Source organism: Macaca mulatta, chromosome 3, assembly GCF_049350105.2.
Source record: "Macaca mulatta isolate MMU2019108-1 chromosome 3, T2T-MMU8v2.0, whole genome shotgun sequence".
In the NCBI taxonomy this organism is placed as follows: domain Eukaryota; kingdom Metazoa; phylum Chordata; class Mammalia; order Primates; family Cercopithecidae; genus Macaca; species Macaca mulatta.
The window spans coordinates 6,069,939-6,087,782 of NC_133408.1; the positions used below are offsets into that span (position 1 = coordinate 6,069,939).

General features: G+C 51.4%; 1 protein-coding gene across 5 annotated transcripts in view; it reads right to left on the bottom strand.

The window, feature by feature from the left end:
* Window positions 1–17,844, bottom strand: part of MX2 (MX dynamin like GTPase 2) — a 43,793-nt gene that overhangs the window by 20,636 nt on the left and 5,313 nt on the right. For 2 of the 5 annotated variants that reach the window (XM_015132841.3, XM_077995258.1), the window contains 4 exons: window positions 9,044–9,363; window positions 8,217–8,409; window positions 6,199–6,333; window positions 5,059–5,213 (listed from right to left, as the gene is read on the bottom strand). In XM_015132841.3, coding sequence (XP_014988327.1) covers window positions 5,059–5,213; window positions 6,199–6,333; window positions 8,217–8,409; window positions 9,044–9,292 — 732 coding nt within the window. In that variant the 5' untranslated portion in view covers window positions 9,293–9,363. 5 annotated transcript variants of the gene reach the window in all.

The following is a 17,844-nucleotide window of genomic DNA, read 5'->3' on the forward strand; positions in this document are numbered from 1 at the left end:
AGGGAGAGTTTTCAATGGGAAGAAGGGATCTCTAGGGCATTGCACCATTTAGAGGTCAGGGAAGTGAGGAAGAATTCACTTAAGGAGAGACCAACAGGAGGGAGGGAAAGAACCAGGGTCAATGTGCCCAGATGCCAGAGAAGAAGACTTTCAAGAAGGAGGGAGTGATCAATTGAGTTTGAAAACTAACACATTTGGTGGGTGAACACTGCCAAGCGCTTGTTGCCGGGAAAGTGGAGCTCTACGATAAGGCCATGAGTACAGAAAGACCTTTCACAGGGAGAGTCTAGGGAGACAAATCAGGCCAAGAATAGAACCCGCCCCCTTCCTTATGAGCATTAATCAGCTTTCACACAGAAGAGAGGCATGAATCTTTCAAATGAAAGACACATGTGTTCTTGCTGGAGGAGCTAAGATTTCCATGAGTTCTCAGGAAGACGGGGAGGGGAGGAAGACAGGGCACACATGACCAGCAGTCTGACCTTGGCAGTGCCTCTGGAAATCAAAGACGATGAAGAATCTGAGAAGAGACACAACAATATGATGGGAAAGGGTGGTGGGACTCCAGAAAGGCCCATGATTGTGTGCAGGAAGGTTTGACTATATGACTAAGCTTGTCCAACCTGCCTTATTTTGTTGTTGTTGTTCTGTTTTGTTTTAGGTTTTTAACAGCCTGAAGCCATAGTTTTTGGTTTCTGTCTTTAGTAATACGTGGCAAAGAGGGATGAGGAAGGGGCTTTACTGGCCCAACCAGAAACAGAAACTAAGAACCCGTGACTGTATTCTCTCCTTCTGACACCCCTGGACATCCTGAGGAGTTAAGACTCCTGAGCCAAGTAAGGTCTGAAGTTCCAGGAACGTGGAGGAGGGTGTTCCTTCACAAGCCCAGGAACATGGAGGACGATGTCAAAGAATCGAGGAATTCCCAACAGTGGCTTCCTGGTGCTCAGACAGGCCACCTGGAGGCCTCAGCCAGGTTGGGTAGGGCAGGGCCCCGGGGCTTCATGGAGTTTGTGGGACCTGGAGGCCCCGATCTGCAGGAGAGAGGTCTAAAACAGACTAGAGGGGGCCAAGGAGGGTGGGAAGGTGGTGGAGAAGGAGATGTTTAGGGATGGATTTCCAGGCTGGTCTTGATCCAAATTCTCCCTCTGCCATTAACAGTTCTTACCCCCTACTCCTTCACACTCCCAGCCTCTCACAGCCACAATGACAATTTTCATTGCTCCCTCTAAACTCCTGTGACCCTGTTCTCTCATGCAATTTGCTCTAAGAAAACAATTTTTTTTCTCTCGTGAAGGCAGCACTTATACCTGAGAAGGCTCAGATGTAGAGGGACTGTGCACGGGCAAACCTTCTTTTCTTGTGCTTTGCTGATTTTATTTATTTGTTTATTTATTTATTTATTTATTTTTGAGATGGAGTCTCACTCTGTCGCCCAGGCTGTATTGCAGTGGTGTGATCTCAGCTCACTGCAAGCTCTGCCTCCCAGGTTCGAGTAATTCTCCTACCGCAGCCTCCTGGGATTACAGGCACAAACTCCCGACCTCAGGTGATCTATGTGCCTCGGCCTCTCAAAGTGCTGGGATTACAGGCACAGTGAGCCACTGTGACCAGCCTTTTTTTTTTTTTTTTTTTTTTTTTAACAAATCAAAGGTTTGTGGGAGTTGACCAAGCCTATTGGTGCCACTTTTCTCAATAGCATATATTCACTTTCTGCCTCTGTGTCTGGTAATTTTTGTGCTATTTCCAACTTTTTCATTATTATTCTATCTGTTATGGTGATGTGTGATCATCGATTTTGGATGTTTTTATTATAATTGTTTTGGGGTGCTATGGACCAGACCATATAAGGTAGAGAACTTAATAAATGTTGCCTGTGTTATGACGGCTCCCCAATCTCTCTCCCTCTCTCTATTCCCTGAGGCACCACAATATTGAAATTAGGCCAATTAATAGCTCTATAGTGGCCTCTAAGTAGAGTGGCTGCATTAGTCTGTTCTCACACTGCTCATAAAGTCATATCAGAGACAGCGAAATTTATACAGAAAAAGAGGTCGAATGAACTCATGGTTCCACATGACTGGGGAGGCCTCAGAAGCATGATGGAAGGGAAGAGCAAAGGCACATCTTACATAGCAGCAGGCAAGAGAGCGTGTGCCCTTCATAAAACCATTAGATGTCATGAGACGTATTCATTAGTACGAGAACAGTACAGGAAAGACCTGCCCCCATGATTCAATTACCTCCCACCAGGTCCCTCCCACGACACGTGGGGTTATGGGAGCTACAATTCAAGATGAGATTTGGGTGGGGATACAGCGAAACCATCAGTGGCTTTCCTTCAACTAAAAGGAAAAGTTGCATGACTCTTACTTTAAATCAAAAGCTAGAAATGATGAAGTTTAGTGAGGAAGGCATGTTAAGGCGAAAAGCTAAGCCTCTTGTGCCAACCCATTAGCTAAGTGTTGAGTACAAAGGAAAAATTCTTGAAAGAAATTAGAAGTGCTATTCCAGTAAACACATGGATGATAACACAGTGAGATAGGGAAGGAGACACACACATACACACACTCACACTCACACTCACAGAACGCCACTTACAGGTTTATATACTCCATTATAACAGGGAGTTAACAGGGATGGGGCATAAAATAACATTTATTCCTCCTGTTCTATCTTGACAGTTTCAATAACAAAATCCCTTCCCTTTGTAATGATTTAAGCAAGAATTAAAGAAACAAACTTAAGGTAGGACATTTTATTCCTAATTAGTTTTTTAAATTTTTTTTTTTTTTTGAGACAGAGACTCTCTGGCCCAGGCTAGAGTCCAGTGGCATGATCTCGACTTACTGCAACCTCTGCCTCCCAGGTTCAAGCCTCAGCCTCTCAAGTAGCTGGGACCTAATTAATTTTTATAAAACACTTCTCTTGTTCACTTGGCAGTGTTTTCATATACTGCCACCTTTTCAGATAGAATTCTTTTTGGTCACCAGGTCAAGGCTTGGTAACCGATACGACGTGCATCATAACTTACTGTTAGGGACTAACCAGTCCCATAGGGCACATGGCTGTAATTACGAACTGATAATTAGAAGTAAAAGAATGTAGAGAAACAAAGCCTTTTAGAAATCTGAAACATAAATGAACAGCTTAGAGACACTGCACACATTTTTCCCCCAATGTTTAGAAAAATGGAAAAATTTTGCCATCTCAACCAACTTGCTTTTGATGAAATTGTTTGAGATCAAACTGTCTCAGACCAAATCACGTGTATCCTCCATAGAGGAGAGCAGAGGACGGAGTGGCAGGAAGAAGCTGTGTGTCCTGACCCCACCTGTATTAGTCCATTCTCACACTGCTATAAAGAACAATACCTGAGACTAAGTAATTATAAAGGAAGGAGGTTTAACTGACTCGCAGTTCCACAGGCTTAACAGGAAGCACAGCTAGGAGGCCTCAGGAAACTTACAATCATGGGGGAGGGCAAAAGGGGAGCAGGCACCTTCTTCACAAGGTGGCAGGAGGGAATGTGTGCGAGAACAAGGAAATGCCACACTTTAAAGCCATCAGCTGTCATGAGAACTCCCTCAGTCACAAGAATGGCATGGGGGAAAATGCCCCCATGATCCTATCACCTCCCACCTGGTCCCTCCCTTGACTCGTGGGGATTACAATTTGAGATGAGATTTGGGTGGGGACACAGAGGCAAACCATATCACCACCCAAGGATCTTTTGCAGTTTCTAGGAATTCCCATAACTTGATGGATGAATCAGCCACCCTCCTAGGAGGGCTAAGAAATAGGGAATTCATCACTTAACTCAGCAAGGGATATGAGCTAATTTCCCTGCTCTTAGAGAGACAGAGAATGGTGATTTGGATGTTGAGGAAGATCATTAACCAAGATTTTGCCCCAAACAGCAGTGCTAGTGAAGACTCCACCCAGGAGGCTCTTGGGGCTGCCACCCCTTAATTTGGTTGTGGTTGGGTTCTCAACACTACCAGTGTCTCCCACAAAATGGAAGAAGCCAGGAAAGTGGCCTCAGTTCTAGTAGAGGAGGGCCTCATCTCCCCAGCCTTCTCCTGCCCTGGCGTCCACTCTGTCTCCTTCATTTTCACATGAGCTGGCTTGCCAAAGCATGACAGGGCTGGTCTAGGGACTGGCCTAACCCAAACAGGGTGTGCACAAGTCTTCCTGGACCACATTTGGTTCAGGTACTTGAGCCAGGACTATGTTTTCAGGCAACCTCAGGTTTATTTATTTATTTATTTTTGAGATAGAGTCTCTCTCTGTCACTGAGGCTGGAGTACAGTGGCACAACCATGGCTCACTGCAGCCTTGACTTCCTGGGCTCGGGTGATCCTAGCACCTCAGCCTCCCAAGTAGCTGGAACCCCAGGCAAGCACCACCACACCTGGGTAATTGTGTTTATATTTTGCAGAGACAGGCTCTTACTATGTTGCCCAGGCTGGTCTAGAACTTCTGGCCTCAAGTGATCCTCCTGCCTTGGCCTCCCAAAGTGTTGGGATTACAGGCGTGTGTCACCGTGCCTGGCCTTATGTTTAGATGGGTAGGTTGTTGGCAGAGAAGCCACAGCCCTGCTGTTGGCTGACATGTGTCCTTGTTGCCTGGTCGCCTTCCCTCTCCCCTGTGCCTCTCCTGCCCCGACCAGGACCACAGTCCACGTTCTGACTTATGTAACATTCATTTTTTAAAATATTGGCAAAATGGACAGATTTCATGTAAAAATCCAAATTTCTGCCCTCTTTTGACTATCAGCACAGCTGGTCACACTGGGCTCACAGTCCTGAATGACTGGGCAGGGTGTGCACTGTCCCATATGCCTGCCAGTCCCCCAGAGTCCACCTCTCTTTTTTCTGTGACTTGTCAAGCCTGAGTCAGAACCTGGGCATGAGGCCCCCACCTAGGCGGGTCTTACCTGAGACTCCATCCTCATCCCTCAGTGTAAAGGCTCCAGAAGGTGCACCAGGACCCTGGAGACCTCTGACCCTTCCCCCACTTCAGCTGAGCTCAATCCCAAATTCCAGAAGGGCTCACCTGCAGTCCGATGTCCCGGGGCTGGTTGCCCACAGCCACCCTGGCGATGCCGGGAAGGTCAATGATGGTCAGGTCTGGAACCTCAGGGGAGGTGATCTCCAGGCTGATGAGCTCATGGCTGATGCCCAGGCCATTCCCGGCCATGACGTTCTGGGCTATGGGTGAAATTGGGGTGAAGACTTCTCTATTTGGGAAGGGAGCCCTCCAGAAAGTCATTTGATCCAGGCAGACAGGGGTTCTCTGGGAAAGGGCTGAGCCCATGGGGTCATCTATAGGGCTCCCGCTCAGGCACTGAGTTTGCTATCCAGTAGTGCAAAAGGCCTTCCTTGGACTTAATTCCTCACTGCAGGGAGTCTTAGTACATTCAGGGTTGTTTTTCCATCTATCCTGGCTGAGTCCAGGATGGGCCGTGCAAGTAGGATAGGGGAGAAGCCTTTAGGGAGAGTGAGAGGCTCCGGTGCCTGGGGCAGGCAGGGCTGTGCGCTCCAAGGGACATAACCACCAGGGCCCATCGGGGTACAAGGCTGTGGACTGCAGGAGCAACTGAGCATTTTTTTGATCAGCCATGGCCAAGAACAAGCATTGGGAAACTTGTCCCACAGCTGGGTGAGCGGGGTCTGCGTTTGGAGGGGGTGCTGGGAGGAAAGGTGGCCACAAGGTGGCTGGCCAGGGTTAGAGCTGAGCTTCAGGAAGACAAGCCATGGTTGTGACAGCTGGGGTGGGACCAGGGGTCCTGCAGCGGCACTTCCAAAGGGGGCGCAGGTGACCTGAGAGCCAAAGAGCGAGTAGGGATTGGGCAGGTGAAGAGGAGAAGCCTGGAAGGAAGAGAGGGCGAGTATCCTGTGGAGTGGAGAAAGCCTGGGCTGGGGAAGGAGAGGACGGGCAAGGTCAGCCACGTGGGCTGCAGGCTGCTAAGGGAAGCCACCAGAGGGTCCTCAGCATGGGATGGCTCGATGAGCGGGGACCTGGACAAGGACCTGGAGGGATGGTGGAGGTGACAGCAATGGGGGCAGCCCCATGTGGGAGCACATGGAGCTAGGAGGTAAGTGGTCACTGTGGGGGTGATTTGAGGAAGAGAAGGAATCGAGGAAGTGAGAGGAGCAGCTGTCAGATCTGAACCTTGGAATGACGTGGGCCCACCTTTGTGTATCTCCTTCTCCACCTGGCCAGGGTCCTGCAGCTCTATCTCGGTGTTCTGGTAGCTGATCCTTCCGGCCCACGCCTTGTAGGGCTGCTTTTTCAATTTTAGCACCAGCGGACACCTGGTTACGATTCCTGAGCGAGAGATTCCCCAAACATCCTCAGTTTCCTTTAAAAGAAGTGGCGCTGGGCCCTTTGCTCCCAGGACCGGCCCTGCTGTCCTCAAAGTCCTCGTCTGAGCTTTCTGACTCTCCCTGGGGCCTGGTAGTAGGTGAGGGGTTCCGGATTGAGCAGGTGCAAAGGGGCACAGGTCCCCGGGAGGTGCTACTGTCCTTGGGAAGTGTTCGCTACCAGACTAAGCACCCTGAGCTCTGATGGACATGAGCAAACGGCTGTAGCCACAGTCCCCACCACAGCTGCAGCCCCCACCACACTGCCTGGAAGTGATGGAGGCGAACGCTGGGGCTCTGGCACATGTCCAGGCTCTCCGTCTTCCTGCAACTGGAGTCAGCATGTCGGGTGTCTGCCCCAGGCTCTGTAATTGTCCCAGTGGGCAGCCCTGGTTAGGGTGGGGGGTGGGGGACAGCAGGAATGTGGAGCAGTGAGACCCATCCAGGAGCCATGGAACCCTTCTCAAGGAGTGGGAAGAAGGTGGTGAGAGCCTGGAGGAGAAGCCGGACATCCCGAAGGAGGGGCAAGGGGAATCCTGACAGTGCCCTTTGAGGCAGGATCCTCCGATGCCGCTGAAGCCAGGAAAGGTGGGAGCGGTGCTGAGTTCCTTGGGGTGGGGGCCCTCACGCTCCTGCCGTGAAGCCCTGAGAACCCGTGTCCTTTGTCCCGTGCCTATAGGGAGGTATTGTCCCATCTTCCAAGTAGGGGACTCGCCCAGGGGCCTATGCTTGCCGTCTGGCATTCAGACTCTCCACTCTGGAGTCTCGCTGCCCCAAATGCTGAACCAAGAGCACGGAGGAGGACTGGCCGTCCCACACCCTTACTCTCTCCTGCCTTGTGCCCAGGCTGATGGGCATCTTACGGGACACGCTGGGTAAAGGACCAGGCTGCAGGTGGCAGCAGGGAGGCCAGGGGAGGGGCACTCTCCCAGGCTCACTGCGGCTTTGAGGTTGCTGCAGAGGGGTGTGGAGGATCCGGGCAGCCCTCCAGCAGCCCCACCTTGCTCTGGGCAGCCCTGGAGAAACCGGCAGATGCCTCCCGCCTGCCCCAGGGTTCTGGTTGGGTTAAGAAGTAAGCAGCAGCGGCAGGAGAGCGGAGTCAGGGAGGAGAAGGAGCTGGGTGCTCTGTGCTGCCGCCGCACCTGCCAGGGCCCCTGCACACTGCTCCTTCTCGGGTTCTGGAAGCTGCTCCCCTTCCTGTCCCACCCCCTTCTTGCTGGCTTCCCCACGCCCTGCTTATCCCATTGTAAAAACTCCTTTCTAAACACTCTCCAGTACCCACTCTGAGGGTAGTGCCTTTATAATTATCCTTTATAATTATTTTATTAAATTATAAATGTACAACAGCTTCTTCACTGTACACAGATTTAAAAATTTTTGTCCAAGGAAAAGGTGTCTTAGATCACGATCCTAAATAATAGATTTTCAAAACATTGAGAAAATTCTTTAAGAAGACTTCACCTGTCACCCAAAGCATCAATTTAACCCTATCAAAGAAATGTTTCTACATTCTTACAAAGACCAGTAGGAAGAAGTGGCAAGGTCCCTGGACCTAATTGACACACAGGCAGTGAGAGCTATTTAAACATGTATGGGGAATCCGGCCCCCTGCCACCAAGCCTGAGAGGCTGCCCTCCTAGGGCCCTCCCAGTGGCCTGTCTCTCCCAGTTTCCTGTCTCTCCTAGCGGCCTGTCTCTCCCAGTTTCCTGTCTCTCCCGGAGGCATGTCTCTTCCAGAGGCTGTGTCTCCCAGCAGCCTGTCTCTGAAACCTCTTGGTGCCTGGGGAAGCTTTGTGGCTTACAGGCGGCGCTGCTTGCTGCGGAGGGAAGGTGGTCCATTGGAACTTACCGCTGCCTCTGGGAAGGGCAACTCCTGACAATGCCTCCAGCACGGAGCTCTTGCCCGAGCTCTGGTCCCCAATGACGGCGATGGCTGGCAGGGCCAGGTCCTGCTCCACACCCAGAGCCCGCAGGGAGTCAATGAGGTCAATGTAGGGGCGCACCTTCTGCTCGTACTGGTTGTGCAGGTTGTTCTCGGGCCCCTGGAGAAGGCAGAACAGATGCCACCGCCTTGATCCCTGGTAGGGTCCCTGGTGTCATGGGGATGTGTGGCAGAGTTTGCGCAGCTGTGATGTTAGGTGGAGTTGCAGACAGGAGGTGAGAAGGTGGATGGAGGGGTGCCGCTGCATGCAGGGGCCCTTCTGTTCTGTTCCTATTGAGGCCTCACTGGGGCAGATGCTGGGAGGATTTGGCTGCAGGTGTGCAGGGTGTGCCTGCCGGGAAAGGGCTGGGAACCCTGAGCCAGGAAGACGTTCCAAGAGGCAGAGGCTCCAGTCAGAGGAAGAAGAGGTTCTGGACCGGGGCACTGCAGAGCTGGGAAGGGTGGCAAGTGGGTAGGGTGGCAATGTGATGGCTGCAGGGGAAGCTGGAAGAAAAGCTCCAGGAAGGGGTCCCCCACACACAGAAGCCCCCAGACCCACGTCACAGCAGCCCATTGCTGCAGGAGAGTCTGTGTACATTCCTGGTACTTGATGGACATGACCAGGAGAGCTGGAGACACCAGCTGTGCTGGAGGAGCAGACTGGCTGGTTCTATTATCACGGTGGGCTTACATGACAGCCCTCTGCACCAGCAGCCAGAATGCACCCTTTCCAAACGTCCCTCCACCGGGCTTACCTTTGCCCTTGGCTGGCTCGTGTTTCCTGGTAGTGGCTGATTGTTCAAAGTGAGCAAGTTGAAGTCCTTGGTGAGGAAAGCAGGGTCCTTCTCTACCCCCTGCCAGTTTGGGGGAAACGTCATTTGTGGTGGCACTGTGCCGAATGGCGGTGGCTGTTGCTGGAAGAAATTCATTTCTTTTTTCAGGGAGCGTTGGGAAGAAAACTGATTTCTTCTCCGGTGGGGCCAAGACTTGTGGGCCTTAGACATGTGCTGTCTGCCCGTCAGAGCTGGGGGATGCTTTCTCTGCTACTTGGCACCTCCAATCTTCCTGACAAGCTCTGCAGAGACACAAGAGGGAAAGCGGCCCACAGGTCACCAGAAGTCCTCCCCAAGGTGGCACTTTTGCCAACCCCTCCTCACCCCACCCTACAACCTACCCTCTACACACAGATGCAGAGACCAGGGGTCCGGTGCAGGTCCCCTGTCTGCCGAAGGGGCTCTTGGCAACCAGAGAGCACAAGTGGATTTCTACCGGCCCGGGCTTGGGGAACAGGGGGCAGTGGACTCCACATTCCCAGTAGAGAGTCTCAGTGTTCCTTTGTTACTTCTTGTTGTCGTTGTCGTTGTTGTTTTTGAGACAGGGTCTCACTCTGTCACCCAGTGGGGACTATAGTGGTGCCATCAGGGCTCACTGCAGCCTCAACCTCCCTGGACTCAAACAATCCCCCTGCCTCAGCTTACCAAGTAGTTGGGACTAGAGGCATGCACCACCATGCCCAACAACTTTTATTTATTGATCGATTGATTGATTGATTTTTGTATTTTTTATAGAGATGGGTTTTTGCCATGTTACTCAGGCTGGTCTCAAACTCCTGAGTTCAAGCAATCTGTCCGCCTCAGCATCCCAAAGTGCTGGAAATACAGCAGTGAGCCACCACACCCAGTCTCCTTTGTCACCTCTGATGGTCTGTGCCATCTATGGCATCAGGCCCCTGTGGCCAGGACCAGGCAAGAGAACCATTAGGTGTGCAGAGATGATAGGCAACACCTCCTGGGCCTGCTGGAATCCAGACCTGGCCTCACACCCAGGCTTGGCCAGGCACTGGGGGAGTGTGGGAGAAGCAGGTGTTCAGCCCCAGTTCTCAGGCTGTGGCCTGCACTCAGATGAGGGCAGCATCGTGCTGAGACATACATTTAAGTTTCACAACAAGTCTATGTATTTGGCCCTTATCTGGTTTTTCAGGGTCAAGAAACTGACATCTGGGAGGGCCAGTGACGTCTAAGCCAGGACTCAGAACTGGGCCTGTGCTCCGGGAAGGAGCCCCCCACACTCTGGCTCGCACTGTATCCCCCTTTCCTCTAGTAGTAAGGTGGATCCAGGAGGCTGAATGGTGTCCCCACAGTCCCCCCAAAATTTATGTTCAACTGGAACCCGGGAACATGACTTTTTTTGGAAAAAGACTCTTTGCAGATATAATTAAGGTGAAGATTTTGAGATGAGATCATCCTGGATTTAGAATGGGCCCTAAATCTCATCATAGGTGTCCTTATCAGAGACAGGCGGAGGGAGATTTGGGACACAGAGACCTCTACACGGGGAGAAGAACCTGTGAAGACAGAGGCAGAGATTGCAGGGCTGCAGCCCAGGCCAGGGAATGCCAAGGCCTCTGCCATAGCCACCAGGAGCTGGAAGGAGAGCACAGATTCCCCCGGGGCCTCCAGAAGGAACCAGCTCTGCCGACACGACACCTTGATCTGGGACATCCAGCCTCCAGGGCTGTGAGAGAACCAATGCGTGTTGTCTAAGCCACTGCGTCTGTGGTCTTTTGCCATGGCAGCCTGAGCAGACTCATACAAAGGTACGAGTCTGAATGTGCCAGGCACTTTCCACCACGTGAATATCATGGTGACCAAGTCAGACGAAGCCCTCACTCCAGGCACACCATCCTAGCAGGGAAATGCCAAAACAAATACACCAACCAACAAGGGACTCCAGGTGATGATGGAGTGTCTGGAGAAAGACAGGTGGTAGGTTTGAGATTCTGGGGTGAGGGTAACTTGGGTGCCCACTGGAGGGTGTGCTGGGAATGGGCAGAGGAGCAAGGCTTGGAGGAACTGGGGACCAGTCTCCCCAACAGAGGAAATGCACGTGCAAAGGCCCTGAGGTCGGAATGAACTCAGTGAATAGGAAGATGGTCAGTGTGACTGGGGAAAAAGAGGGAGGACCAAAGCTTGCAAGATGTGGGCAGAGGCCTTGCATTGCACGTGGGTGTGAGGAAGGCCTTTGGAGGGTTCTGAGCTGGAGAGTGGCGTGATGGGCATCCTTGAGGATAAGGAGACCAAGTACAATAAAGGACACAACCCTGGATCAGGGAGGGCATGAAGAAGAGATAAGGTTTACACATGGTCAGAGTCCTGGGGCTTTGGGACAGTTGGGCCAGGCCACAGGACTCAGGCTCTGTACTACTGGATCTCATGCTTCCAGAGTTTCTCCCTCGAGCAACCTGCCACATCCGCTACCTGAGACACTCGCTGGCTTTCAGCATGGCAGCCTGGAGGAGTGGGAAGCTAGCCCCGGGGGAACCCCCGACCCGGAGGGACCTGCAGACAGCTCCCTCCTTCTCCCACCTCTCAGATGGATGTGCTTCCATGTGGCTCATTGCAAGGTGCACGTAGGATGGAGCCCAGTCATCCTCGTGGGGTCTGCTGTCGGGGCCTTCCCCGTCCCTGCTCAGCAGCCCAGACCTGACTCCTACTGCCCGGAATCCCAAAGCCATGCATGAGCCTCTAAGGAGGCTCCACCCAGCGAGGGGCAGGGCGGGGCTAGACCGAGGCATACTGTCCTCCACAGGCAGGGTACAGCACCGTCTCCCTAAGACAAGGCCTGCAACCTGGATTTAGGATAAAGAATTAGAAAGCAGGGTTGGGGCCGTCCAGCACAAGGGCTGTGCATGGGACCCGGAGCATGTGCTGAAATCTCTCTGGGTGTCAGTTTCCACATCTAGAAAATGGGGCTGACCATTCCTCCTGAGGATGTGGGAGGGTTCCATACAATTACTTATATAAAGGCTCAGCAGCGTGCCAGACACTTGTGGCTCAAAGACTGGGTGCTGGTACCAACACTGTCATGTGTGGCGCTGGTCTCTCCGGAGGGGATGCTAAGCTTCTCACCACCCCCTTTCTTGGGAGGGCAGGGCTGCTGGGCCTGCTCAAGCTGAGAGCAGGGACTGGGCTGTGCAGGAGGTGGTGCTTAGTGAGTGTGTAGAGCCTGTCCCAGGGCTGGCTCCTGCCTGGTGTTGAGGAGGGGCTGCGGCACAGCCACCGAGGCCCGGCTGGGAGGATGCCTGCCTGTCTCTGTCTGTTTTTTTTTTTTTTTTTTTTTTTAAGTTCGAGAGTCTGGGAAAGCAAGGCCTGCTTGAGGTTTGGTGCCTAGCTCTCTTTCTGTCTTTAAAGTCCTCTTTTCTCCCGGGGGGTGCTAAAAGACAAGCCTAGGGATAACACCCTTTGGGAAACAATGGCAGTGGGGGTGGTGAGAGCCGACTGGATTCTGGATGCTTTGAAGTCCTGGTCAACAAGTCAGCTAATGGCCGGCTGTGGGGTTGAGGGGCAGAGGGGAGCTGGGGAGAGCAGGAAGATCTGTGGCCAGAGCAGCTAGGGGGGAAGCCGCAGAATTCCAAAGGGCCTCAGGCTGCCTGGAGCCTGGAAGGCCATGGCCCGTATGGGCTTCAGCTTCCAGGACACTGTCATCCTAATGACCACTCCCACCACTGCCAACAAGGCACAGAGAGGGTGTGGCTCACCCAAAGTCACATCGTGCATTGGTGACAGCCAGGGCTCCTGGGCCTGGCAGACACCCCTCTTGCCACACCCAATTTATCTGCCTAAGCTCCATGGCTCCCCTGGTTGGGTCCCTTGCCCTCTCTGAGCCACAGTTCCTGAGTCAGTGTAAGTCTTCCTCCACTCTGTAAACATTCACTGAGTGCCTGCTGTGTGCTGGGCTCTAGATACCCAGCCGGGAGACATTGCCACCATTTGTAGAGCTGAGGATCTGATGGGGGAGGCAATAGTCAAAAGTTGCATTCACAACATCTGCACGATACCTTTCCTGATGGATTCTGCCTATTTTGTCTCTCTCCAGCTGCAATAAGGCCCCCAGGGAGGCAGGGATTTTTACCTGTTTTTTTCATAGCTGTACCTGCAGCTCAAAGTACCTGGCATACAGTAGGAGCTTAATAAAGGCTGTGGAGGAAAAAACAATAAAAATGGCAAAAGCATTTATTGTATAGGAAACTGTCATTCACCCATCAAAATGTTCTATCTCCTAATGTGAGATATAACCCAGTGGATAAGCTGTAGTCCTGATTCCAAGTCACATTATTTTAAGAGATAAAAAAATAAACATTTATACCGAGAATAGATGAGATGGGCATTTGGAGCTGCTTATGATTTGGGGATGCTATGGAAGCATGTGATTGTCCACATCAAAGTAAGGGATCAGTAACTTATTAGAAGCTACCCAGTATCCAGAGGAGGTACCAGATACTAAAGTAGAAGCTTTTAGTTGAGAAGCCATCCCACAAGTCAAGGGCAATGTCCTTATTGACTTCATGTTAAAAAGTAGCTTTAAATACTATATTATAGTTCTAAAGTAGTAATTGATATCTACCCATCAAACTTTCAGAAAAAAAATTGGATCCATTTATAATTGACTCATAATAATCAATGCAAACTTCTGGCAAGTAATGTTGGCAATCTCAAAAATGCTTTCTCGATAAAGGTGGAATCTGGTCATCTCAGGTCACCTGCCCGTGAGTGCCATAAGCCTTCCTAGCTAAATTACTCCATAATTGTTTGCATCATGGAAAAGGTAAATTAAATGTTACATGCAATGCATATTGGTCAGGAAATTTTCTGGAATTGGCCTAGGAAGTGGTAGAGTCATATCTCATCCGCAACCAATATAACCCAGGCAAGACTGTGAAGGTGAGACAGGATTCAGGGCCATGGGTTCATGATTGCAAGTCTACCTCTTGCTAGACTTTCTGTTCTCAGCATGGATAATACCTATCTTCCTGTCAAAAGATTGTGGAATTACTGTCCCGGAGGGTCCTTCTTCCAACACAGACACTTCACTGTGTCTGAATCACCCTAGGTGTTCACAAAATACAAAATCAATCACCAAACGAAACTGAAATTCCCTAACTATAAAAAGCCCTCCATCTCTCTGGGCCTTGAGTTTTGCCACCAGCTTTATTGGCCATGCAGTCTTCGCCTCTATCTGTAAGCAGAAGATTACTCCTTAACTCCTAGGTCGAGGATATAATAGGCTATTGGCGTGACCATCTCTGAGTGCTTAGTCCGGCGCCCCATGAGATCATAACGGGATGCTGTACATGACCAGGAGTAACTTCAGCAAGGCCTGGCTCTGCTCCATTTCATGTACACAGTAAAGCATTGTCAAGGATTAGCCTCACACATGAAGTCTTGTGCCCAAAGGAAATGGCAGTCAGAGGAAATGCCAGCCAAACTTTTTCTGACCTCCAGCTTGGTCTGGGTCCACTGGAAGAGACCTCAAGGCAAAAACTCTTCAGACCTCTTTGGAAGGAGCCATTTCAGGTCCTCCGAACAAATGCCAGGGCCGTCAAGATCCAAGGTGTGGACCCAAGTGCTCACGAGTCAGTAGAAACAGGCAACAAACCCAGACCAACGGGACGGCTCCAATGACCTCAAACCAGGACTAACCACAAAACCTCCAGATGCAAAAACTAAGAGCTGTGGACCAAGCAGACGGCTTTGGGAGTGGGCAGCTTCCACTCCCGATGATGAGACCAGATAATGATTGAACTTCTTGTGACTTCCACCACAGTGGTTTTCTTTGTGTGCATTTTTAAACATTATATTCATGGCTGTTCTCTCTTTTTCAGGATCAGATTTCAATCCTGCAACCACGTTTTATAATTTACTTGTTCTTGACTTCTTCCTCCCTCCTTTAGACCAAAGCACATTTTCTCCTAACCCACCCTAAGAATGACTCAGCAGTCTGTTTGGAAATCTTGCCTCTTGCTGGATCTGCCACCCATTTCTAACTCCAGGAACCACACAAACCATGGGCATTCCCTTACTGAATTCCATGCCATATATTTTCCAACACATAATTCCAACACATAGTTACCTTAAGATCCATAAAATAAGTATTCTTATGCCCACACACACATAGGCTGCCATAATCACTCCTACCATAAAACACAACCGGCATGGCCGGCGTCTGGGGGAACGATCCTGCCTCCTATATGACCATCCTGATGCTTTTCACATCCCTTTAGATCTGCTCTTGATTTCACTAAAGGCAGTATTACCACAGACTTACATTTCTCATGAACAGTCATGATTTTTGCTTCCAACTCTTCTCCACTCACGAAATACAATTATACAAACAATGGAACCATTTGCAAGAGGTACATGCATGAAGAAAAATGTCCACGTGCAGGAAGGCAAGATTGTGAAGTTGCCAAAGTGGTCATCACTGTTTGCTGAAACAGAGCTCACGGGAAACTTTTATCTCTGAACATCCCCACACTGCCCCATCCCAACTGTGCCATGTGAGGGCCCCTTTCCTTACATGGTGCCAATGCACCCCCATGCTGGCCTGAGGACCATCATCGTACTTTGGGGGCTCCTAGTGATACAATTGCAGGATTCAGCTCCTCTCCTGTCCCATTTCATCTGCTCTTCACAGCTTTCACAGAAGTAGCTTTGCTGGAAGAGTTAGAGCCGCAGGTTCCAACAATTAACTTGAGGGGCTTTGACCTTGGTAGTGGTTCCTGACTCACGACTATCACAGGCTTATCCCTTGCTCTGGCTGGAATGATATAGTCCAGGAAAAGAACCTTTATCCACCCGCCACAGTGGGATGGACGACCACCCAGCTTTGAGCCACGCAAGTCGGCACCCGAGCTCTTGGGAACACTTCCTGTTGCTTTGTTACCCTTGTCGAGTCTAGCAACACAATCTCCAAATACAAACATTGGCTTTCCAAATTAGAGAGCAGAGCTTGGAATATTTTCCGGCTAAAGGCAGGCTGAGGGGGATGCGGGCTCCCTGGAAGTTCCCAGACTTTGCTGATGGTAGTGTCCCCTGCTAGAGGCACAGCCACGGCGGGGGCGGGGGTGGGGTGGGGGTGGCAGGCAGGGAGGTACTTGCAGTTGTGGAGAGAGGAGAGTGACTGACTACAAGGCTCCGTGCTAGGTGCAGCATCATCCCCCATGCAGGGTGATCCTGGCTTCTACCAAAGGTGGCTGCTGAGAGTGCCCTGCAGGGAAGGCCCCTGGGGCACCACAGTCCCAGAGCAGCACCTCACTTCTCGGGAATACCCCTTCCAGAAGCCCTGAGGCCAGCCCCACACTCCCATCTGCTGGCCCAGCAGCTCTCAGCAGCTTTCCTCCCTTGGGACAGAGACTGCTTACACTGCTGGGCTCAAAAACCTGCCCCATGCCCTGGCCAGCCTCATCCCCACATGTCACCCTGTGCTGACCTGGACTGCTCCCTCTGCAGCGGAATCTTCACTCAGACCCTCTGTCTCAACCTTTCCTAATGAGCTTCTGCCCTGTCTTGCATCCTCCCCCCGGCAGCCTCAGACGGGCGAATCTTCCAGCAGAGCCAGCTGTTCCTGGGCTCAGCAGCCCCACCCAGGGCCCCCACTCACTCACAGGAAAGACCATGGTTCTGTGAATGGCCCCGCGGCCACTCAGCCTTCAGCCCCTGTTCTCCAGCCTGGCTCCCAGAGGTCCAGCTCCACAGGCCTCCTGCACCCCCCTCCTCCCACGGGGGCTGAAAGCACTTCCTGTTTTCAGAACTAGCCCTGGGTTCATAAAAAGTTTTCTGATGTGAAATCTGTGAAACCAGAAGGGCTAGGCAGCAATTTTATGGGATCACTGAGAGATGGCACAAACAGCTCCCAGCCCTGTGGAGACTTTCTCAGGGGGTACAGGAGGGCCTGGCCAGGACCCAGCAGCTCAGTGTGCCTGCTGGCACCCACCCTAGCAGCTGAGATCTCAGGTGGCCTCACTCCACCTGTCTGTGTGGGAGGGAGCCTGGGACTCTGAATCCCCAGTCACAATATCCTTCAAAGGCTGAGAGCTGGAGCCAGCTGCCTTTGGTGACGAAGTCAGGAACAAAAGTGAGTACTGATGGGAGGTGATAAGTCAGCCTCAACTTCTTCCTCTCCATGGGAAGAAAGAACAAGGGAAAGGAGGGTCCTTTTGTGAAGTCCAATATTCTTCAATAAGTCCAATATTGAAGTCCAATATTCTTCATCTCATGTTCTTTTTAAAACATGTTTAAAACTGTCGCCACCCTCACCCTTATTTCCATGAAGGGCAGGTCTTGCTAAGCATATCATGAGCTGATTATTAAGTTTGAGAGGACAGGAGCTGGACACAGATTGCTCTGCAAAATAAAGGGGTGAAAAGTTGCAGGAGTGACCATGTGTGAAGGTCGGAGGCAGGAGTGAGCAGTGGGGTGACAAGTAGGGGATGAGAAGTGCCTCAGTCCCCCTCCCCATTGCAGTTTAGGGAGGATTTTCTGACACAGGCCTGTAGAATAAGGAATGTAGGTTTCAGGTTGTGTGGTGTGTGCCTGGTGAACCATCTGTCTCCCCTACGCAATCTTTAGAAATGGCTACAGTGTGTCTGCACGAGTGGACTATCTCGGGAGCCCGTGGGCTAGCTGGGTGCCCCTGCAAGCTCACGGAGAAGACACAGAAGAGCCAGGTGACAGACGGACAGGCGGGACTCGGACTATGCACACAGGCAGGAGAGAAT